General features: G+C 45.1%; 1 protein-coding gene across 1 annotated transcript in view; it reads left to right on the top strand.

The window, feature by feature from the left end:
- Window positions 1–13,400, top strand: part of WWTR1 (WW domain containing transcription regulator 1) — a 30,709-nt gene extending 17,309 nt beyond the window's left edge. The window contains exons 3-6 of the mRNA XM_026045201.1: window positions 6,478–6,662; window positions 11,448–11,581; window positions 12,028–12,140; window positions 13,097–13,400. Coding sequence (XP_025900986.1) covers window positions 6,478–6,662; window positions 11,448–11,581; window positions 12,028–12,140; window positions 13,097–13,281 — 617 coding nt within the window. The 3' untranslated portion in view covers window positions 13,282–13,400. The remainder of the gene's footprint in view (window positions 1–6,477; window positions 6,663–11,447; window positions 11,582–12,027; window positions 12,141–13,096) is intronic.
- Window positions 13,401–23,386: the final 9,986 nt, after the last annotated feature.

Raw genomic sequence — 23,386 nt, 5'->3', positions numbered from 1 at the left:
ACTAACACATGTGTTTTCCTTGCTATGCTTCTCATGGAGATGGAAAATACAGTCTGTTCTGTACAGCTTGTTGCTTTGGTTTATAACCTCCTTCCAGCCCTATTTGCTGTGAAGTGTGTAGGGCACTTACTGACACGCTATCAGAGGCAAATAGTGTGACTGAGTGATACCACATCCTAGAGTGCTGGTGCTTGAGATAGAAGCACACAGCAAAAATTCACTGAAATTCTTAGACATACCTTAAGAAATCTGCTCTCCTTTCATTATTTATTTGTTGACAAAAAAGTTAACACCTCTCCATTAGGAGCTTGCTCCTTCATCCAGATTTACCAGCAAACATGAGCCAGGTGATCAAGAGGCAGCTGGTTCTAGCAGTTAAATACACTGGCTCTAGGTGGTGCAAGAGGGGGTGTATTAAACAACAGAATTTGCCGTAAAGAGCACCTTACACTGACAGCTCTGTGTGCTGCAAAAAGTCATCTGTGAATCTGAAGTTTGGCCTTCAGCTATATTGCTCAGGGTAATTTAATTGGTTCTGGACATGACTTTGAGGTTACGACGCTTTGCACCTGCTTTCATTTTTTGAAACATCCAGGAAATCCAACCAATAAAAAGCTGCAGTAATCCTGTCTAAGAGCAATAAACACATGAACCAAAGTTTCCACATCCCGCCTGATAAAAGAGGTGTAGCTGCTATTGTTTGGAGATGATAAAATGTACTTTTGGTTGCAGTGTCAAAGTGAGTCCCTGAAGATAAGACCACACAAACTCCCAAGGTGTTTTAAAATAGGTAGTTTGTGTTTTCGCGATAACTAACATACATGGCATAGTCTAGGCTTTGCCTTGGCTGGGATTTTGGGTAGAAATACTTAATGCAGGGAGGGACACATTCTTCCCCATCTGTAACCCATCTCCATACACTACTCGCACAGTRGATAGGCTTCCCTTATAGGTCATTTTTAATTACTGGCTATCCTGAAAGGAGCTGACACCCCTCAGGTGTGGTCAGTGTGAATCATGTGGGACTTGTTTCTGGCTAATGAAGTAAGATTTATGGGAGAGCTGGACCCAGCAGAGGGTATCTGCCCATTCTGTGGACACAACTGCATGCTTTGACTCTTTGTCAACCATGTGTTTGGTTATTTGCGATTAGAGCCTTCAAGAAATAATTTATGAAGTAGATTTCAAAAGGACTAGGTTATTCATGTTTTAAGGGCAGTCAGTATCAGCTGTAGAGATTAACAGGAATTAACTTAAGTAGCAGTTTTTTTTAACTTAAATCCATGTCTCAAAGAACACCTTTAATCCAGCAATTTACTGTCTAGTAAATCTGAAATATTAAAGATTTATGTGTTCAAAAGAGATGCTGGTATTTTTGCCAAATCTGTTAATTTTTAATTGCAAAGAAGTTCTGTTGGTGTAAGCATTTCTCTGCTTGGTTAGCACTCGAAGCATGTGCAAGCCCGGGAGTGGAATGTCATCTGCATAGTTTCCAACTGAATGAAATGTAAAAGCTAAAGATTCCACAAAACAATTAAAAGTAAACAACATACAATTATTATTTTAAATAATAATGGTCATCAGTAATTGGTCATTAGCATGTAAGCTGCTGCTCCAGTCAGGCAGCTTCTACTGTTTCTTGTTCATTGTTATTAATTCAGGTATTTTTTAAAAGGAAGAAATCTACATGTCTACAGAGTAAATCTCTAATCTTTTAAACAATTTTCTGCTAATTCATAGCAGCTAACTCATTTGATGCTGCACCTGCAGGATTTTTTTTTAGGCTTGAAGCATTAAAGACAGGAAACTTAAGTTTTATGATATGCACATTTAACTAAGCAGTTGAAACTGTTGAGAAATTTCTGTATAGCTATTTTCAGCCCAGAAATCTGAATAAAGGACTCTCTGTACACTGGGATAGTGCAACTTTCTGGTTTAATACTTTACAGATTTTTGGAACAAAATGCACCCAAACTGAAAAGCAGCATTTTTTGCTGACCTTGTTGGAAGGCTAATGCTGTTTCTGGGAAATAAGTGAAACAAGAAGTTCTTTGTTGGCAGAAGCAGAGAGGGAGAAGGAGGGGAGCGTAGTCTTTTTCTCTTCACAATGTCGTGACTAAGTCAAAACTGTAGTATGTGTAATATGCCTTTTTTTTTTCTCCCCCCCCTTTTTTTTCCTTTAAACCTCCATAGACATGTGTTTTTCATCAGACTGTGCTGCGTGACACCTGATGCTGGCCAGTTCCTATGAATTAGGCACTGCACTGCCTATAGACAGAGTGGAGAAAAGATCCACAGCTGCATCCAGACACTTCTGACACTAAAATAATAAAAGCTGGTACAATCAATTCATCACATAAGTCAGAAACAATTTACACCTGCATGTTTTGGCTTCTGCAGTTTGCAGATCCTCTTGCCCACAGATTTATCCTTGCTTAGTGTAAGTACATATCCAGCAATGTAATCAACAGAAAGGTCTCCTACAATGCTAGAAAACCTAATTCATTAGAATATTATAACTTAAAAAGCAAAGAAAAGCATCAAAAATATTCATTGTCTGTCTTAACTGCTAAAATAAATTTACACAGCCCCACTTGAGAGATGAGCTACATGGTGGTAGGTGCATTTCAAGGACTGTAAAACTCCAAGGAGACTGGCTGTATGCTCTAGGTTCTGGTCATAGCTCCACATCTTTATTCACTTTCAACTGACTTGAAAAATGGTATAACAGCTGTGGCTGTTAACAGCAGTGGCTGCCTTCATTTTGCAAAACGGATTTGTTTCCTGCAAGGGAACTGAATTACAGATGCCACCTAGAGTTCCCTCAGCTGGGTGGCTGAATACTTTTCAGTTGTGAAGTCCCATGTGAATCTCCTTTACAGCAGTGACTTGGAGCTTTTGGAGTTTTCCATTGATTGCAGAACCTTGGAACTGCCCCAGGGGGAGTGCTAAACCCTGTCTGGTGAGTTGGGGCCTACTGAGGGAAGGTCGGGCCTTTTCTTAATTCCTCCTTTCAGCCCCTCGGAAGCAGTCCTCGGTCTTCAAGTTCACCCCCAAAACAGGCTGAAAAGAATTGTTAAATCATCGCCAGTTTGCTGGGTGTCACTGAACTCAGGCTGGCTTCATATTGGCTAGTCTAGCTGGAATGCAAACAGCAGGGTTTTTTTACTTGAATTTATTAATGTTTATTATCTGTGTTTGAATTCTGAATTATATTTGAATGCTGTGAGGAGCGTAACAGAATTCGGGTTAGAAAAGACAATAGCTGCCTGTAGGGTGGTTTCTTAAGGAGCAGACCTTGCAGACCGTCACTGCTCCGCAGCACTGGCCGCCGGAGCTGCCGTGGAACTTTCCTAGGACCTCTCTGGCTCCTGAGCTGTTCAGCCAGGGTGGGATCAGCCGGGTGCCCGAAGCGCCCCCGGGGACGCGCTCAGCCCTGGGTCTCAGTTGGGAATGGGCACTGGGAGTCACTAACACTGTGGGGGAGTTCCACGGTAAGTGAGTGCAGTAGCAAGCCCAGTTAGGTAGAAGGCTTCTCAAAATAACCTTACATCTGTAGTGCAGGGATAGCTTTGCATTATTGGGATTCTTTTCATTCCACATAGTCTATTTATAAAGATGCACTTTTAACTTGAAATCTAGCCTATATCAGCCGTATCGAACACACTTAAAGGTGTTCCAGGCAGGCTGCTTCCTTCTCTCTGCATGTTTTTATAGCCCTACTTTTAGGAAAAGCCATCTACCTTCTATTCCCCAAATAGTTTTCTTTCCTGCTGTTTGAAGAACTCACACTGAAAAAGGGAAAAGCAGTGATAACTCTTGGTCCTGTAAAAACTTTACAATATATACCCTTCCACACACACACAGTGCATGAAGAGCAGGCAGAGGGGAGCGAGGGGAGAGAAAAAGGAGGGAGAAAATTTTAGTTTGGCTTTGTCTGCAACATCATCCCATTGACCTGGAGTACATCATCTGTTCCAGGTTTCCCTTAGCACTGCAAGAAACCTGGAAAGATCATTCATCGCTGGTAGATGTTCTTCACATTTTTTGACCTGTACATTTCTTTAGGTCTTCCAATTTTCTGAGGTTAGGTCAGAATTTCTCAGAAACCAGCTGTAGAAAACTTCTGCTTTCAGTGGCTGTTGATGTAGAAAACTTTTGTTTTCAGTGTAAGTTTTTCTGCATTCAGTGGAGGTGCTGGGGAGCACGGGGCCGAGTTACTGCCTGCAGCTCCCGGCTTCCTTCCCGAGCCGCGGTGCTGCCCCAAGGCTCGTCCGGGCCTGGCGGGGCGGGCAGGCGATGCGCGGGGCTCCCCCATGGCCGCGCGGGGTTCCGGCTCCGCTGCCGCAGCGCCAGCTGGGCCATGGGCGCCCCAGGAGCAGCTCCCGCTGACAAGAGCTGCGTGGTGGGAAGGCAGAGCCCGGGGCCCGTCCGGGCCCTCAGAAAGAAATTCCGTGCCCATTCCGGTGTTCTGGTGCTGGGGCTGCTTCTGCTGCAAGGGAAGAGYTTTGCTGTTTGTTACTGCCTCCTTAGCAAAAAGTCCTTGAGAAAATGCCAGTGAATTTTTAAAGAAGTGCATGGCRGTTCTCATAATCCAGACTGGCTTTAAGCACTATATTTAATTTATTTATCCCTTTGYTTGGAAAAGTGAAAGTGTGGGAGGATAGAAGATTACAAGGTTTGTAGAAGGCCGCAGACTGTGATGCTGAGACCTCCTCGCATGTAAAATAGGAACAGAGTCCATCCTATTTCCATCTTGACCCTTTTTCTTCCAGGTTCGTCCCAGCTTGGTGCTGTGCGGGACACCTCCCTCGAGGAGGGGCCTTCTGCCTCCATGACCCCATTGTCCTTAAGGCGACAGTAGAAATTGTGGCTTTGCGGCGTGGTTGTGACTTGTGCCACAGCACAAAGACTTCCTCTACAGCCGAGTTCTCAGTGCAGGGCTGCTCCAGTAGGAGTTGTGTGCTGATCTGCAGTTTCTGAAGGTGAAGGGAAAGCCTACGCAGAGACAAGCGGCTGCTGTGCAGGGAAGGCTCCCTGGCGCACGATGCAGGAGCCAGTGGTGCGCAGAGATCGGGTGGTCACGGGTGCGCAGAGCCGCGGCGGCGCTGGGGCTGCCGAGGGAGCAAGGCTGCCTGCGCGGGGCCCCACCGGGCCACGTGGTGCCCTCCTGCTCCGCAGCCACTTGCTCATCCCCAGAGGCCTGCGCTGCACGAGAAGCCGCTCACATATCCAGAGAAGGGAAAGACTTAGCAATACCTCTGCTCTGGTAAATGAGGCCTAAAATCATCAGGCTGTTTAATCTCTGGTTTATTAGACCTTTTTCATTTTGAATATGAAACCATGAGTTGTAATTCAAGGTTTACCTGACTTAGGTAGAGAGGACTTACAGCAGGGCTGAACTTGGCCCCCTTTGTTTGACTGATTTTTACAGACTCACATATGAGAACTTGTTAAACTTAGTTCTGGCTTGATGTACCTGCCTAAAATAACACTGAATTTGGACTAGTCTTTCAATACAAGGTCCATAAATATTCCTGCAGAACTTTCTAAAGAAATTGGTATAATGTACCAGTAACAGCTTACGCTGTTTTGTTGTAATAATTCTTGCACTGAAACACAGATGGACAGTGTTCCACCGCCTGCAGCCCAAAACATAACATGAGTGCAGCCTTTTGGAGGAAGGGCGTGATTTTTGTTCAGAAGAGACCAAAACATCTGTTGGGAAGAGTGAGCAAGTGCCACTAGATCACTGTGGGTTTTTTTGGAATGAATGCATTCGAAATTCCATTTAACTGCCTTTTGCTCATATTTATTGCTTGGCTGCGTGGGCGAGCCCCTGCTAAGGGTGCCGTGGAGAGGCAGCTCCCTGTGGTGCCCATGGTGGCCGGTGCCCCCGCGCGCTGCCAGCTCGTCGGCATCGCCGGGCTCGTCCTGAGGCTGCTCCCTGTGGCGTAGCATGCGAGCGCCTCTCGCCCCTACCTGGCTATGGCTCTCAGTGAGGTGGAAGGGGCCGTTAGCCCCTGTCTGTGACGGCCGGGCGCAGGGCAGGCCTCCTTCCCTGCCTCGCAGCCAGCACCAGGTGAGAATCGCCCTGGCTCTGAAAGGGCTTACTATTTGTGCTGCTGCCATCTTCTGCCAGGAAAGAAAATGCGAACATTGAAATGGTTTTAGTTATCCTACTGTCTGTTACAGGCATGCATTCATTAAGGAATTTTCAATTAAAAGCCTGCATATCATTTGGTAAATATTTTAATGTATCAGGATTTATATAAATATTTGCTGTATTGTTACTTTGCTTGTTTTAGATAGGAATGAAAACACAGCTTTCATATCAAGTAAGCATTAGCAGTGTCAGAGCCGGCGAGCTGGAGCGGTTGCTTCATCCGCGCTGTGTGGGTGACAGCTGCGCACCGGTGGCGCGGGTATGGGTGACAGCCGCGTGCCCCGTACTCACCGTTTCTGTCCTCGGTGCAGGTGTGAGCCCGCAGCAGCAGGTAGCAGCCGTGCCGCAGCAGAGCCGCCCGGCGCCGCAGCCCACACTCCTGGGGCTGCCCAGCGCCCTGACCACGCAGCAGCAGCAGCAGCAAAAGCTCAGGCTCCAGAGGATCCAGATGGAGAGAGAGCGCATCCGCATGCGGCAGGAGGAGCTGCTGCGGCAGGTAACGCTCAGCGCGCGTCCTGGGCTGCTTCAGGGGCGTGGGGGCTCCTGGGTACTTGCCAGGTACAATTAGTAACTGCTCCCATTCGCCAAAATTGACCTTGGTTTTGGGGGGGGAACAAGGCTAACAGAGAGTGGAGCCTTCATGCAACAGGCAAGGAGCATTTCCTGCTTTCTCTGACCCAGCCTGAGCAGGGCACGGGCGGCCACATCTCTGCATATTGCCGTCCTCTGAAGCGGTGGTGCCAAAAAACGGATTCAACCGCTGCAGAACTGTCAATTTAAGGACCGATTTGTTCATTGCAGTTGTGTRTAAATCCAGAGAAGTTATCAACGATTAACCCTCAGTCTCCTTGGTTTATGTAATGGGCTGTCTCTGTGCCTCGCGGGGAAGAGCAGAGTCCCCGAGGTTGTTTTTGACTCTGTAACTTGCAGCCATTGCCTTTGAATGCGAATCAAATCATATTCACCTCCTAGTCTCCGAGCTAGGAATTTTCCAGAGGTGGTTTCTTTGTGGCTGCTTGTGTATTGCTCTGTTTCTTAACATCCAGCTCTATATAATGAGTAATATTGTGTGAAGGAGGTGTGTGGCTTTGTTTAAAGCCCTTTTTTTTTTTTTTTTTTTTTTTTTTAACACAGCTGTTAAAAACTGCTCGTTTTTAAGAATTGCAAAGGATGTGATTCCTGTGCTAGGGATGCTGTTTTGCAAGCCTTGTTCACCAGATTCCCAGAGAGCACAACAGTCTGTTCCCCTTAGGAGCAGCGCATGAGCTGCGTTCTCTCTGTCAAGGGTATTCCCATCCTTGCCAGTGGCCTTGTAAATGCTGCACTTGCAGTTCGTCCCACCTTGGAAAGAGGTGACTTTTCCAGTAATTATGTTGTGCAATTAGTATTTCATAGCTGCACCCCTTTTGTCTTTGGAATCATGGCACAATTTGTGGTTATTTCAGGGTAACTTCATTTATACCGTGTTTAGAAGTGAGTGTGACATTTCTTGGCAGCAGGCAGAAGTGCATCTGTCACTGGGCTGATAACACCAATTGGCTGAACTTTTCTGGTGCTTCACTAGAGTACAGCAAGCTGCTGCAGCATTTTGAAATTCCAGGGATTTGTGTGCAATGCAAAAAATATATATAAAAAAAAAATATAAAAACAACCCTGCCAAATCCTCACAGTTAGATGCCTTTAGAGGAAAGTCAGCAGTATGTGTGCTGAGGACAGCAGCTGCTGCTGCTCTTCCTCCTCACTCGGGAGCTGGGGTGGAAAGCAGACAGGGAGACGGACACATGGAAGATGTTGCGGGTGGCAAAGCCAGAGAGACTTAGTGCCCCACAGAGCCTGGAGATCGGAAAGAGGGATCTGGGTGAGCAGAGCAGGTTTCTCAAAAGGGAGATGTGCCTGTGGAGATTTAATAGGTTTCTTTTATAAGCAGTCCTGAAAGTCTCACRTTGATGGAAAGATTTTTGATTTTCTCTCTGCAGCTTTTCATTATTGGTTTTGCTAAACGTGTTGCTTGCCAAGTTAAATRGTTATTAGGATGGTTTTAAAAGTGCTTTCTTTTTATCCTATGAAGAAAATGCAGTTTGGAGTAGGTTTAATATAGACTTTCGGCTAATATAGGCAATCAGCCAATATAGACTTTAACAAGAACATAATTAAACTTTTATTCTCATGTATAAACTTTATATAAGTCAAGTAACTCCCCAGTTACACCAGTAGAACCGTAGTAAGTCAATCTTGTTCTGATAGAAAGACCAAATTCAAGATGAATGTGGATACTATCACGTAGTGGGGTTTTGGAAAACAGAGAATCGATGGGAAAATGAAAATGGATGTCTGCAAAGAGTAGAGTTCCTAAAAATATTACATTAGAGTAGTTCTAAAAAAGACTTTCCAGTAATAATTTGCATCATTTGTATTTTTTTGCTCTTTAATCTCTTTCCACTAAGTATATGTATAAGAACTTTGACGACGTTTAATTAACAAGATTAATTAACAGAAATTCACTATCATTTGAAGCGGTTCAGCAGCACATAGCAGCATGTGAAACAAGCACCAAACCGCAGCGTGTTCCTGCTTCTGCGGGGCCCTCCCTGGCCACGTGTCCCAGGCTGTCCCTGCAGAGCCCCGCGGGGCTCGTGGCGCCTGCAACAGGAGCTGCGCTCAGAGCCCTTGCAGCCAGGCCGCCCGGTCCGCTCCGCGTCCCCTTCCCTGTTTAGCTCTGGAGTTCCAGAAGAGAAAGCTGTTTGGGCAGCAAGGACTTTTTCACCATTCTGGATGGCTGAATTTATTTCTTACAGATTTGTTTGTCAGCTTTCTAAAGGGAAAGGGGGACCTACTGCCCAGGAGCCCCCGTGGAAAATGAAGCAGCAAGAGGTGCTGCCAGTGAGCAAGCCCGAGCGGGCTGTGGGAGCAGGTGTCCCACCTGCTCCGTGTCACGGGCACGGACGTGCATGGCCGGCTGGGGAAAGGCAGCGCTTTGCAGGGGGTTCTGCTCCCCAGCCACATGCACTAAATACATCTGCGAGCGTTGGAAAGATGAGGGGCTCAAAAGAGGCCATGGACGAGCGGGGTGTGGGGATTCGGAGATGCCAAGGACTGTCTGTTGGCCAGCAGCCCTGCTTTTGAGCAGTACCTTAGCGCAGACTGCATTGGTGCCATCTGCGAGGCTGCAAGAGATCTCTGGTACTTTTTGACACAGCGCTTAAAGCTAGAGAGGCCACTCAAGAATATGATTCTTCAGGTTGATCATCATTAGCTTGCGGAAGCACTTAAAAGGAGGGGAGGACACAACAAGATGTCACGACGCTGACTGCGGTTGATGTGTAGTGCTGGCCCTCACAGTAATCCTGCTGGAGGAGCAGAGATGTCCAACAGTGGCAGCCCTGAAGGAGCAGGCCGGGCTCTTTGCTGAYGCCCGCGCTTTTTTTGCTTCCCAGCCCAATTTTGACTCCAAGCTGCAGGATTACAGTGCTCCAGCACGTAAAGTTTGTCATCCTGGGGCGGATGGCAGACTCCTAGAGGGTGCTGGTTAGCAGCCACCTCTGCGAGCACAAATGCCGCATCCAGGTACCAGTAGTCAAGGAGAGGGTGAATCTCTGCATCTCAAAGCAGTCAGCAGTTGGCACCATGTTTTCTGAAGAGATGAATATCTGAATTCCTGATTGCATCAGGTCAGCTGCCCAGCAAGGAGCAGCCAGGAAGCAGAAAGGGCTCCAAATAACATGTGAAATTTGCAGCTGTTTGTGTGGGAGCAGAGCAGTGCAGGGCACTGGCAAGAATGGTCGTTTTGTCAGCACTTTCCTGTCTGTGGGAAGGCCGCTCAGTGGGAAAGCTTGAGGACTGAGGAAGCCCGTGCCAGGACCAGGCTGTTGGTCCTGGTAGCCACAAGGTAAGTAGCTGATGCACAGGGGTGACATTGTCTCTGAGCCGTCAGAACTGTTGGGTTAGTCTAGTGCAAGCTGCGAGTCAGAGTCGTGTAAGGAGGGGCAGGGAGCTGCCGAAGTTGCGGGTGTTTTATTTCCTTGGGGACCCCGGCGCGTGAGCGGCTCCGCTCGCTCCATGGTGCCCCTGTTCTCCTAGCAGCGACACACAGTGCTGCACAGCACGCGCAGAGCTGCACGACATGCGCTTCACACGCCCGCAAGCTTGGAGAAAAACGTATTTCATTTTGATTTTGGTTTTGTTTTTTTTCTGTCCCAATCTCATCTTTATTATTGTGGAACATTCTTCAGTGAATTAATGTTAAAATGCAACACCAAAGTATCAAAAACATGAACTTCATTGCAGAACTGAATGCTAAAAAAAAACCCTAGCAAAGTATGTCTTGCCTCATTTTGTCTATATTCCTTTTTATTCTGTCTTCATTTCTGTCTTTCTAGTATCAGCCTTATTTGAGTTACTGCTGTTGCTTCTTACATTTGAAAAAAAAACCAAAAACACAAAACTACATTAACTTGATGTGGACAGTTAAAACCGCCCATTTTCTGAGATTTGTTCATTTTCACAGATTCTAGATGTTTTAATTTTAAATAGAAACAAAATGATTAGTTATTTGACAAATGTAATGATATACATAAACTATCAGTTAAAAATCTTCAGTCTGTTTATTCTTAAAATTATTGAAAACACATCATTTAATGTAAATTATTTATCAGTGAATATGTTAAATTGATAGCTGGATTATAAATAAAGCATTGCATGAATGTGCACCAATATATGTTAAGCACCGGTGAGTAATTTTTCGTGAAAAGACCAGAGGGGTGCTCTTCATGGAAGAAATAAATTGCAAACATAGTAAAATATCAAAACCTAGCCAAGAAAATATGTTCATCTTTTCTGTATTGGGGACTGTGAGGAGCAGATTTCATGGAGAAAGATTTTCTGTGAGGTTTTCAGTAAACTGTTTCCTTTATTCATTTCCTACAAAATAAATCGTGATAATTGGGCAGAGCAAACTCGGGAAAATACAGATGCAGCTTTCCTGGTGCCGGGGGTTTGGAGCCTTGTCCGGAGCACCCCAGGGACCCCTCCTTTGTGGCGCKGGTGGTTTGGTTTTGTGGGGCTTCACTGTGCGCACTGCGGGGCACGGGCGCCCGCTCGAGGACCACTGTCCTGCCTGCACCAGCCACCCCTGCCCTTCTTCACATGCATGTGAACAGTCGTCAGCTGCACTGCTCACAGTTACCTCCTGAGGATGCACAGACCAAACGGGGCCGCTTTTTATGAGACAAGGATTTGTGAATGGCTGCAACAGCTTTTGCCTTGTTATTTACCCACCCTTCAGGAGGCCGCATTGTGCAGACAGCTTCCCATGGACCCAGAAAGCATGGCCCCAGTTCAGACTGCTGTGAACACACCTGCAATGACGCAAGATCTGCGGCCTGTTACAAATAACGGATCGGATCCTTTCCTGAACAGGCAAGTTCGTGGCCCCCCCCAGGTGCTTGGTCCTATTGCCCGGTCTGTACTTCTGAAGCTGTCTCTTCTAAGCAGATCCCTGCTTTGCAGTTACTGTGAACAGGGGATACAGCCTCGTGGCTGACCTGACATTTTTCAGTTTATACTTCAAGAAGGAAACTCAAAAAGAAACCAAACAAATGATAACAAATTTTTACATAMACGTATGCAGAGGATTTGGTGCACATTGCCTTGGTATACTCAATTCTAACTCAATTATCTCAATTAGTTTTAGGCAATCAAAACAGTGGTTGTCAGGAGATTTATATGTATGTGTGTGTGTTGCACCACATTAGTGTCTCAGCAGTTGAGAAGTCTGACCTATTGCTCTGTCTCGTCAAACACCGTGATGAGAGACTCTCTAACCCAACTTCTTCACTGTGACTTTTTCATGTTTCACTTTACAGTGGCCCATACCACTCCAGGGAGCAGAGCACGGACAGCGGCCTAGGACTGGGATGCTACAGTATACCAACCACACCGGAGGATTTCCTCAGCAATGTAGATGAGATGGATACAGGTATCTCATAGAGCTTAAAGTAGTATAAAAATAACTTCTTGTTAGGACCAACAGTGTTTCATAATTGTGTAACTGAGCAATAAGCTCTCAGTTTGTGATGCAAGAAAACAGACTGTGACTGTGGAGGAAAAGGCCTCAAAGACTTTTAGTGCCTACAGTGTACCAAAATCTATGCTCTTACCTTAGATTATGATAATATAGCAAATGGGTACAAGTTGGAAAACCCAAGCTTTAATTCATGTTTTAATATTATAGTCCAAGGTAGGACAAGAAAAAACTAGTCTTGAGTTATTAAAATTATTAAAATTTCAGGACAAATCACTGCATCTCTTTCATTGGAAAAGCTGGATGGCCTTCAAATAGCATTTGTTCAGTTATTTAGGTTTTAGTATGTTCAGGTTTTTTTTTAACAATGTCCTCATAATGCTTAAAATATTGAAATGAATGACTAGGAAATCAACTGTTTTTTTTCCTAAAGAGTGAAATTCTCCAGTGCTTCCTCACCTAAACTTCCTTTTGAAGTCATCGAGAGTTGTGGATGGTGCAGAGTGTGAGAGCGGTGGAGAGATTTCCTGTAAAGTTCTTGTCTTGGTGACGTGCCTTGGATTGAGTTCACCCCTGTGCAGAGAGCAGGAGGTTCCTACAGGGCTGATCTGCATCGCCGCCTTTGCACACGGGTGAACTTTGAGCACTCGCGCCGAGCAGGAGCTCCGAGGCCCAACCTGAACACTGATGGAAAGGGCTTTGTTTTTCAGGGTGAACCAAGGGTATATAATTAACTCCTGCAAGAATATGCTTTGTGCAAGCAAATATGGTTCTGAGCTAACATTTGTAGAGGATACAAACCCTACAAGTGCTCATGGGAAAGAAGGATTTTTTTTTTAATCGACTGTATTGTTTTAAATTACTTATGAGAAGGGATCAGTATTTCAAATACTCTTCTTTACTTTTCCTAGGAGAAACTGTAGCACAGACGACAATGAACATAAATCCACAACAGACACGTTTCCCTGATTTCCTCGACTGTCTTCCAGGAACAAATGTTGATCTTGGGACTTTAGAGTCAGAAGACTTGATCCCTATCCTCAATGATGTGGAGTCAGTACTCAACAAAAACGAGCCCTTCCTCACTTGGCTGTAACCATCCATTACTTAATGCCAATTCAGCCCATAATGCAATTCAGCATTTTCTTTTCCTCCTGAAATAGAGGTAGAGTATCTGAAAATCCTCAGAGGTGCAACTTGCTGCCTTAATGACTTCTGTTACATCATCTTTATGGTCAGTTTATTCTCTGCCTGGATTTGGCTGACAGTAACTTAAATATAAAAATACCTATAAGTACCTACTTCTCATTAAAAAACAAAAACAAACAAAAAACTTATACATCTGTTTTTTGTTTGTTTGTTTTTTCTTTTCCTTTACAGATCAGGCAGAAGTGTTTCACTTTCTGGACAGAAAGTGGGCTGTGTGTGCACGTCTATGTCTGTTCTAAGGGTTACTGGGCAACAACACAAACTCTTAATGAATCACACAAGTAACTGCTAGGTCACTTGGTTGAAAAACCTGCACAGCATCCGACCATGAGAGCAATTTTATCACTATACTTACAACAATAATAGAGAAGCTATTATATTGATTTCCTTAAGCTTTAAAAATCTTTTCATTATTAGTAGAGCTGTGCTGTATGGAATGTAGATTAAATCTGATCCATATCAGCTATAATTATTCTCATTATACATTTGTAAAGGCACAAGCAGTACTCTTGCAATTTCTTTTTCAGTATATTACTGTATAGTTTCCAGATAATAAATACTTCCAATTTGAAAGTAGCAGAAATGCTTAGTAAGTTTTACACTACTATATTCTTGTAAAATAAACCAGACTGGTACTAACTACTGCCTTAAAAAAAAAAGTCAATAGAACAAACAATTTTAATGGATCTTAGATTTTGATGTTTATTATATTAAGCACTACAATTTTGTAATTTAACACATGAACAAATAGTTTTTATATAAGCCTGTGGCAAATATCTTAAATTCAAAAATATGCTTTTAAATTCAGGACAGAAAAATGTGGCACAACTTAGTAGTATCATATGAAGTGGGAAAAAAAATATTGCTCGATGTTTTCAGCAGTAATGTTTTTAACTGACAGTGTTAAACTTCACACGTAAGTGTATACAAGAAGAAAGCTCGTCACTTTATCAGAGCAGTGTAAGCAGAGTTGTCACTTGCCTGGTAAAGTTGCGCAGTTCTTAACTCTTCCGCTTACTGCAGGTGCTGCAGAGGGCACAAGGCATGTTCTTGTATTCCTACACACTGTATGTCCTTTAAAGGCTTCTTTTATCAGGTGTTTAGGACTGAGACGGCATCAAGGACATGACACATACAGTTCCCCAGAAATGCAAATGAAGTCCTGAAATTCTTAAATATTTTATAGTATTTATAGTCTATGAATTTAAGCTTTTTATATTGAAAATGTGCCTTTTTATGAAAGGCATTAAAACACTTCTCTGAGCTTGATCCAGGCTATGTGGAGAAAGCAAGAGCTGTAGCACTCAGTGTAAACGTGTTTGTCAGGTCTAATAAAAGTAATGAGATCTTACCAGTGCTCCAGAGAACTGATCAATAAGGATTTTTTTTTCCATCTAGTTGGAGGAGTGTAGGTGAAAAGGTCAGAGATGAAGTGATGGGAATATGGAGTAGATTTGGAATGATTATGTCACAACTGTAGATCCTTAGCAGGAAAGGTGGCCGCAGACAGGGATACAGAGAAAGCAAAATCAGCAGTGATCAGTAGAAAATACGACAGAATTTAATACAAAAGAAATAACATGTAAAAGATGAACTGCTGGGTCCACCAAAAAGCTAAAATGAAAGCTAAAATATGCACACCAAACACTTCAAAAAGAGAGGGAAGGCAAAGACCTAGAGCAAGAAAGTTTTATCAGAAGAGTGTTGCATTGAAGAGTAGCTTTTTCATGTGTCTTTTTTTAATATAAAATGGGATGTGACAGCAGAGTTGTCTGCACACAATCTAAATACTGAATGGGCATTGTTTTTCTTTTACTTTTTTTGAGGGGGTGGGGAGAATATGTTTTATTATTTTATTTTTGCTAGAGCTAACCATTGAGATAGCAGAACATTATTTTTAAAAAAAGGGACCGAGCAGGCCTGACCAGTGTTACTATAATTGTGGTCAATCTCTCTATTTTAAAGATTGCTTGAGGTTGTAACCCAAAATGAAAAACAAGTGGGCCTGAGGTTTTCTTCAGTGACGTGACTGGCAGAATTTGGGATAAAGAATTGGACATTTGAGGCATCTGATTGTGATGCTTTAAACTTGCAAGGCCAGCTCTTTCAGCACTGCATTTTTGGCCTAGCAAAGTGAAAGCTATTGGTGCTAGAATGATTTACAATAGCTATGGATCTGAGCCTGGCATGTTCAGCTGCTATCACACATCATTAGATAAAGTTTGGAAAATGCAGTTTGTGCATTTGCTAGTAAAACAGTACTTTCGTAAACAAGTTTTTTCACAATAAAACATACTCTAAGTAGATCAGGTTCTCAGCTGCCTGTGGACGAGCTAACATAGAATCATAATGGTTGGAAAAGACCTTCAAGATCATGGAGTGCAGCTGTAAGCCCTTCTGCACCACCCGGCTAAACCATGTCCCTAAATGCCTCATCTACGCCACTGCTGGGGATGGTGACTCCCCCATGTCCCTGGGCAGCTTGTTCCAATGCTTGACTGTTCTCTCCATGTAGAAATTCTTCCTGTTGTCTACACTGAACCTCCCGTGGTGCAACTTGAGGCCATTTCCTCTTGTCCTACCTGTAATCACTGTGGGGAAGAGCTCAGCCCCGTCTCACTGCAACCTCCTTCCAGACAGTTGTAGAGAGCAGTAGGGCCCCCCCCACAGCCCCTCCTCTCCTCCACACTAAATAACCCCGGCTCCCTCACTGCTCCTCCTGAGGGCTATCGACTTCTGTTTGGCTACACTGATTTTTGTCAGCCAGGGGCCTGACTCCATGTTTTTAGCACTTACAGTGAAAGCTGATGCAATTTTCTAGTGAAATCACACGTAAAAAGAGGTTTATTAGAATTATTATGAAATAGGAGACGTGATTCTCCTTTCATTGTTGTTTCAGGAGGTTAGGAGTTCAAAGATCTGAAGAAGGTAAATTTGAAACTGTTTTCTTATTACTTTGATAAAGGAACAGCAGTAGAGTGGAGCAGGAAGGTGCTGTATGAAACACGACTTCCAGTGTAAAGCAACTGCCAAAATCTTAGGTCAGACCTTTACTCAATTCTGAGCCAAATCACAGCTAAGCTAAAAGCAATTCTTAATACAATAAGCTTTTCGTTCTGGAATGGAGAGCATACATCAGATAAAGTGAAGCAGCAACAAAATCTGCTTGTAAGAGTCTTTTTTAAGTTTCTGATTTTAAATAGGCTTATGGCAGAACTTCAAGTATTCAAAGCATATATGATTCTTTTGAAACTAAATTTATTGATGACAATATCTCACTCTATTAGTTCAGGTTGTGCAATAACATTGATTTTACTGAATGTACACTGTATACATTTAGTATAAATACAATAAATATGCCAGCTGCACAGTTGTACTGTTGACTGTCACTGAGAACGGCAGATATAAATACTAGTGATACAAACGTAATGGAATGTTGCTCTTTACAACTTGTATTCTGGTAAAACTATTAGAATGTAACTTAGGGAACGACTCGGTTTGACTTTTTTGAAAAGAAAGCCACTCGGGGGGAGATTTAAATTGTCTGTTTCAAATACAAGAAAATATGGGTGTTCCAACCAACTTTTTTTCCTAATATACTACATCGATGTATGTGCTAGTACTTTAACTTTTTTATTTACGTTTTCATTTTGTTATATGTGTGAGCATTTGTTTTTAATTTAGAATACTTTGCATACAGATTGTATGCATTAAAAGCAATCAGATCAAACTGTTGTATCCAGGGTTTGATTCTGTTTTTTATTTCTTTGATCTTGTATGTGAAAAATAAATATAAATGAATTTAAAGCTATTGTATGCATATTGACTTATTAAATTATTTCTATTTTTTCTTTGGAGGTTTTTAGTATATGCTTTTCTGGGAACTGTATAATGGTGCTTGTACTAAAGATAAGGACTTTTCTACTGCAAAGAAATTTTAAGTTAACTTACTGTCACAACTTTGTACTTTGTTTTACAGTTATGTTTCAGTTTAGTAGCAGCTGCCATGGACATTGACAATTATTGCAGTTTTACTCCCATTATTACAGTTTTACTCATGACACTTCTGAGTGCTTGCGAGAGACACCATTAGTTATTTCCTTGAGCACTTATTTGTAATTCATTAATACTTTTTTTTCCTTGAAATTTAATAAAATGGTGTCCAAGCAGAAGATTTAGCACCCAGACTGCTTGCCTCATACCTCCTTATCTTCTGTTTGGGGACCCAGCGCCCTGCTGTCAGACTGATCCTTTGTACAAGAAGTTTGTCTCAATTTCTTTGTTGAGAAAATACTGTCTGCCTTTCTAGGAAGAAGCCAAAACATTTAAGTGTTCTGCGCTTTAATTTGATTATCTAGTTTCTACTGTCACGATACGTTAGAACCAATTCTGAGGATATTTTAAAATTGTACCTGTGGGCAGCCAGTGTTCTTGCACTCCAGTAAAGGATAATGCAGTGAACCAACTGCTCCTGAGTTCTGGATAATGTTTTCAAAGGCTACTACAGAAACAACTCTGAAGGGTAGGTGAAAAGCTTCATCTATGAATTCATGACTGATCTGAAACAAACAAAAAAACTCGTAAGAATAAAAGGATGGGCTTAAAAAAAAAAAAAGTAATATCAGGCTCTTCAGTGCTCTGAAAAAAAATAGATGAGGAATTGTCAAGTTTGCAGTTGTTACAAAGTTATTCAGTATAATCTAGGCTAAATCTTATTGCAAAGACTTCTGGAAACAATCTGTAATGTGCATAAAAATCTGAAGGCAGGCATAATACTGTGCTCAAATATCTAATGTTGCTTAGGTAATAAATGTCAGATTAGTTTTCTGATCAGAAAAACTAAAAACAGCAAAGAAGTAAAAAATGTATAAATTATGTGAAATAGCAAATACGCTTATGTCCCCTGTATAAATTCATAAAACCAACTTAAATAGTCCTTGCAGTTGCACATCCTCCAGCACAGGAATATGACAGTAGAAATCAGACATGTGAGTGCCCAGTGTGTGATGAGACAGAAGGCAGCTCCCATGCTGAACAAGCCTAAGGAGAATGTTCCCAAAAATGATTCAATTCACTGGGAGCATTCAGTGCCGCACTGACCTTTGTGTTTGCTCTTTATAAGTAACGATGAGCATGTAAGGTCAGAGCGAGCAAAACCACGGCACCAGGGCTGGAGTGAGAAAGATACTTCTGTGGTTGAAGAAAAACCTGAGGTATGTGCTTTTTGGGGACAAGATTATGGCAGGTGCCACGAGCTAGAGCAAGGGTCAGGGAAAGTTAAGAAACTGCTCATTCCCCTTTGTCACAGAAACACTGCAGCTCTTCATGTCTCCATTCTGAATGAGCCTTTTCACAGGTAAAAAACTTTATTTCTACAGCTACTTCACTGCTGTGCTTTTGCAATTTTATTAGTCATGGCTAGAAAGCATGTTCCCCACAACAGACCATGCAAGCTGGCTTAGATACAGACATCTGTGCTCCCTGAAATAGTGTATAAAATCTGCAAGCTTACATAAGTATCTGTCCTGTCCAGGGAACCCCATGCTAAGGGTCTCCTGCATCTAGCAGATGTATAAACATACATTTCTATCAACTCCTTTGATCTGCCTGGTCTTCAAGTAAGGAGCAGTGTACGAATCTGATCTCTGTACTGAAAACATGTTTTAATATCCATTCAACAGTAGGCTCTACTTTTGTAGAGCCATCTTTTCCCAGCGTTGCAGCAGTAAGAATCTTAATGTAAATATACAGAGGATTTAGATGCATCTTTAAGGGAAGTTTTAGTTCGGTAATCAAGAACAGAGCTAGAGTGTGTGTGAATCATTTTACAGATCAGTTATGAATGTGTGCCTCCCTAGGTAATAATGATGTCTTAACTTCTGACCTGTTTTGAGAAATATGTTTGTTAATTCATGGTGTATTTATTCAGAAATACTCTCCAAGTTTCTTCAGCAAACACAGTGTATATTTGTTTATAAAGATCTTTAAGTTAATTCCTAATGGTATTAACTCACATCTTAGAAATTATTTCTGCTCTACGTCCAATTTTGTCAGCAGTTCTCTGTGCAGACTACTGCTAATGCGTCTTTTAAGGCCTGTAATAAAATTGTTTGTCAGGGAGGAATTACCTGAGATTGTGATCTACTGAAACCGCTAGTAATTTTAGAGGAAGAGTGTCAATAATATGGCCTTCCCAGACAGCAACGGATAGGTCTTTTGTCTTCAGTTTTTTTGCATGTGTTCAGACAACTCATTTAGTCCAGATTACCAGCCGCTCATCTGCCAAAGACTCTACTGCTAGTATTTTATTCTGGGTGAACAGTATGCACCACTCCTTGGCACGTCTTACCTCTACTATTACTTTTCATGAGTTCTTTCAGGAGGACATTTGGACAATGTTATTCTTAGTGCCGTATTTCAGTTAAAACATTTGTTTCCTTCTATTTGATCCCCAAAACTCAAGTTTTTGTTGTCATTTGCTATCCAATTCCCCCTACCAGATACCTTCTAGTTCTTTAATATGTGGTGAGTAGTATCAGATGCAATATTCCAGGTAAAAGTCTGTTAGGGCTGTTAGCACTGCTGGGCCCAGTGCTGTTCAACTTGTTTATCAATGACCTGGACGAGGGCACGGAATGCTCCCTTAGCAAGTTTGCAGATGACACCAAGCTGGGTGGAGTGGCCAACACTCCGGAGGGCTGTGCTGCCATCCAGAGGGACCTGGACAGGCTGGAGAGTTGGGCAGAGAGGAACCTCATGAGGTTCAATAAGGACAAGTGCAGGGTCCTGCACCTGGGGAGGAATAACCCCAGGCATCAGTACAGATTAGGGGTGGACCTGCTGGAGAGCACCTCCACGGAGAGGGACCTGGGAGTCCTGGTTGACACTAAGTTAACCATGAGTGAGCAGTGTGCCCTCGTGGCCAAGAAGGCCAATGGGATCCTGGCCTGCATCAGGAGGAGTGTTGCCAGCAGGTCAAGGGAGGTGATTCTGCCCCTCTACTCAGCTCTGGTGAGGCCGCACCTGGAGTACTGTGTGCAGTTCTGGGCACCCCAGTATAGGAGGGACGTGGAGCTTCTTGAGAGGGTCCAGAGAAGGGCAACCAGGATGATTAAGGGAATGGAACATCTCTCGTATGAAGAGAGGCTGAGTGAGCTGGGCCTGTTTTCTCTGGAGAAGAGAAGGCTCAGAGGGGATATGATTAATATGTATAAGTTCAGGAAGGGAGAATGCAGGGAGGAAGGGGACAAGCTGTTCTCACTGGTGGCCAGCGATAGGACGAGGGGTAATGGCCACAAGCTGAAGCACAAGAAGTTCCGTCTCCAGGTGAGGAGCAACTTCTTTACTGTTAGGGTGACAGAGCAGTGGAACAGGCTGCCCAGGGAGGTTGTGGAGTCTCCTACTCTGGAGGTCTTCAAAACCCACCTGGATGCCACCCTGTGCCACATGCTCTAGGTGTGCCTCCTTGAGCAGGAAGGTTGGACTAGATGATCTGTAGAGGTCCCTTCCAACCTTAAATATTCTGTGTTTCTGTGAATCTGTTTCTTAAAGCTTTCTTGTCATATGGTTTACAGAATTCCACTGTAATAGTCTTTTGCCATAATCTAACACTTCTCCTTCACGACCATGAAGCGACAGCACTCCCTTTAGTTCTACAAAGAGAAGTATAAGCCTGAGGAAGAGCTGCGCGTGCAAGCCCGCACCATGCCAACGCTTCCGACAGGCACTGCTCCGGAACCCACCTGCRCTGGGCAGCCCAGCACCAGCTGTGGCCCAGGGCTGACAACTGCTGACAACAAGCAATGTTGACCTAGGGGCTGCTTCATTTCAGTTTTAACTTCTTAATGTGTGTTGCCAAAACGTTTTTACTGTCTTCACCAGAAAACAAAGGAAGGAAGAGAATGAAAATGTAACATGCATGAGAAAGGGCCAAGCAAGCAAAAGGGGAAGGAAGTAGCCTATAAAGAATGGCCTCAGGAAGGCAGAAACTGGTGTAAGGATGAGAAACAGAGGCTCTGCTCACCAGAGCCCAGTACAATCCGGCCCAAATGTGCCAGGCCAATTCGCCAGGCCTCACACCATCACCTTGGTGTTTGGCGCCAGTGGTACTTCACAAAATGCCAGCAAGACTCTGTGAACCGAGCATTCAGCATCCCATGACATGGCAGCAAGCACCCCATGCTCATCTAGCACCTCAAAACAGGGTGGCTGACGCCCTGTGGCCTGAGCATGCGATGCCTCATGATGTGTCATTGGGTGCCTTGCACACTCAACACCTCTTAACACGACAGCAGGCGCCCTGCAGCCTGTGCAAGCAGCGCCCCCGTGACTGTGGGTGTCCTGCGGCCCGAACATGCAGCACCTCACAACTGGTGCTCATGTTCACGGGCACCCTGGAGCCTAACCTCCCAACATAGTTGTGGGCACCCTGTGGCCCGACCATGAAGCACCTCATGAAATAGGTGCAGGTGCCAGGTGYGTGAAGTGCCTCATGAAACAGCAGCTGGTGCCCTCCACCCACAGTGCTTCACAGCACAGTGGTGGGTGCCCTATGACCTGCACATGAGGCCCCTCAGGACATGGCGGCAGGTGCCTTGCAGCTTGAACGGGCAGTGCCTCACAACATAGCTGCAGGCATCTTGTGGCCTGAGCACATGACCCCTCACATGGTGGCAGGCAGCACCTCACAAAATAGCGGCAGGTTCCTTGTGGCCTGACCAGGCACCTCACAAAATGGCAGCAAGTGTCCGGTGGCCTGAGCAGGCTGTGCTGCACCAAATATGAGCAGGCTGTGGCGTGAGCATGAGACACCTTACAAGATGGTGATGCATGCTGTGCACACACGCTGCCTCATGAAATGGCAGCAGGCACCCATCAGCCTGAGCAGGCAGTGCCTCACTAAATGGCAGCAAGCACCCTGTGGCCTGTACATGTGGCACCTCATGAGATGGCAGCATTGTGCTCCGACCTGATCATGCAGCACTTCACAAGGTGGCAGCAGGAGCCCTGTGCATGTGGCACCCCATGACATGGCAGTCTCCCCGCAACCCTGGCAAACACACCTGATGATGACATCGAGTACCCTTTGGCCTGATACATGATGCCTCACAAGATGGCAGCAGATACGTGCAGATGACGCCTCACAAAATGGCAGCGGGTGCCTCGCGCTTGCTGTGCCTCAAAAGGTGCAGGTGCCGTGCACGCCCGGGGCCTCACATAATGAGAGCGGGCGCCCTGCACACACAGCGCCGTGCAGAGAGCGAAGCACCCGCGCGCCGTCCTGCTGCCCCACAGGGGCCGGTCGCTCCAATCGCCGAGAGGGGGGTCGCGGCTGCAGCCTGCGAGGTCGCGTCTGCCCCGCGGCCGCCGCCGGCAGAGCAGCGGGAACACAAGCAGGTAGGAGCCGGCGGCGCCGCCCGGAGCGGCTCTAGGCGCTGGGTGGGGGGGCCCGCGGGCCGGCGCGAGCCGAGGGGCTCGGCCGCAGGTGACGGCTCCGCGGCAGCCCCCGCTCCTCTGCCCATGCGACCTGCGGGGAGGTGGGGGCTGCGGCGTGGGGCGGAGCGGGGCGGCCCAGGCCGCCGCGGCTCCCGCCTGTTCCGGCCCGCCCTGACGGGCGCGGTGGCGCGAGCGTGTCGCGCAGGGGCGGCTGGGGCTCGAGCGCCGGGTTTAGCGCCGCCTGTTTAGTCAGCTCTCCTAGGAACTGCGGGTGCCTAATGCGCAACCCGGCTGAGCGGTAGCTCGGGCACGGCGTCTGCAGCAGCTGCTGGTGGGGCTTCCCTCTTCGTCAGCCGCCCGGTCTGCTTGGGGAACAGGCTGGAGGGCCGGCGAGTAGTGCAGGCCGCAGCAGCTCCCACGTGCGGCCGGGCGCGCGAGGACGGCAGCCCTGCCGCTCATCCAGGGCGCTGTGGCGGCCCGGCCTGCTGGCACGGGGTTGTGGGCACGGGTAAACTATGTGTGGCCGGTGGTTGTTTCTCAATGAGGAAAAAAACCAC

Source organism: Nothoprocta perdicaria, unplaced genomic scaffold (genome assembly GCF_003342845.1).
Source record: "Nothoprocta perdicaria isolate Ctin4 unplaced genomic scaffold, notPer1 scaffold_4, whole genome shotgun sequence".
Classification (NCBI taxonomy): Eukaryota; Metazoa; Chordata; class Aves; order Tinamiformes; family Tinamidae; genus Nothoprocta; species Nothoprocta perdicaria.
Note: the sequence above shows the minus strand (reverse complement) of the source record. Positions and strands in the feature narration are given on the sequence as shown.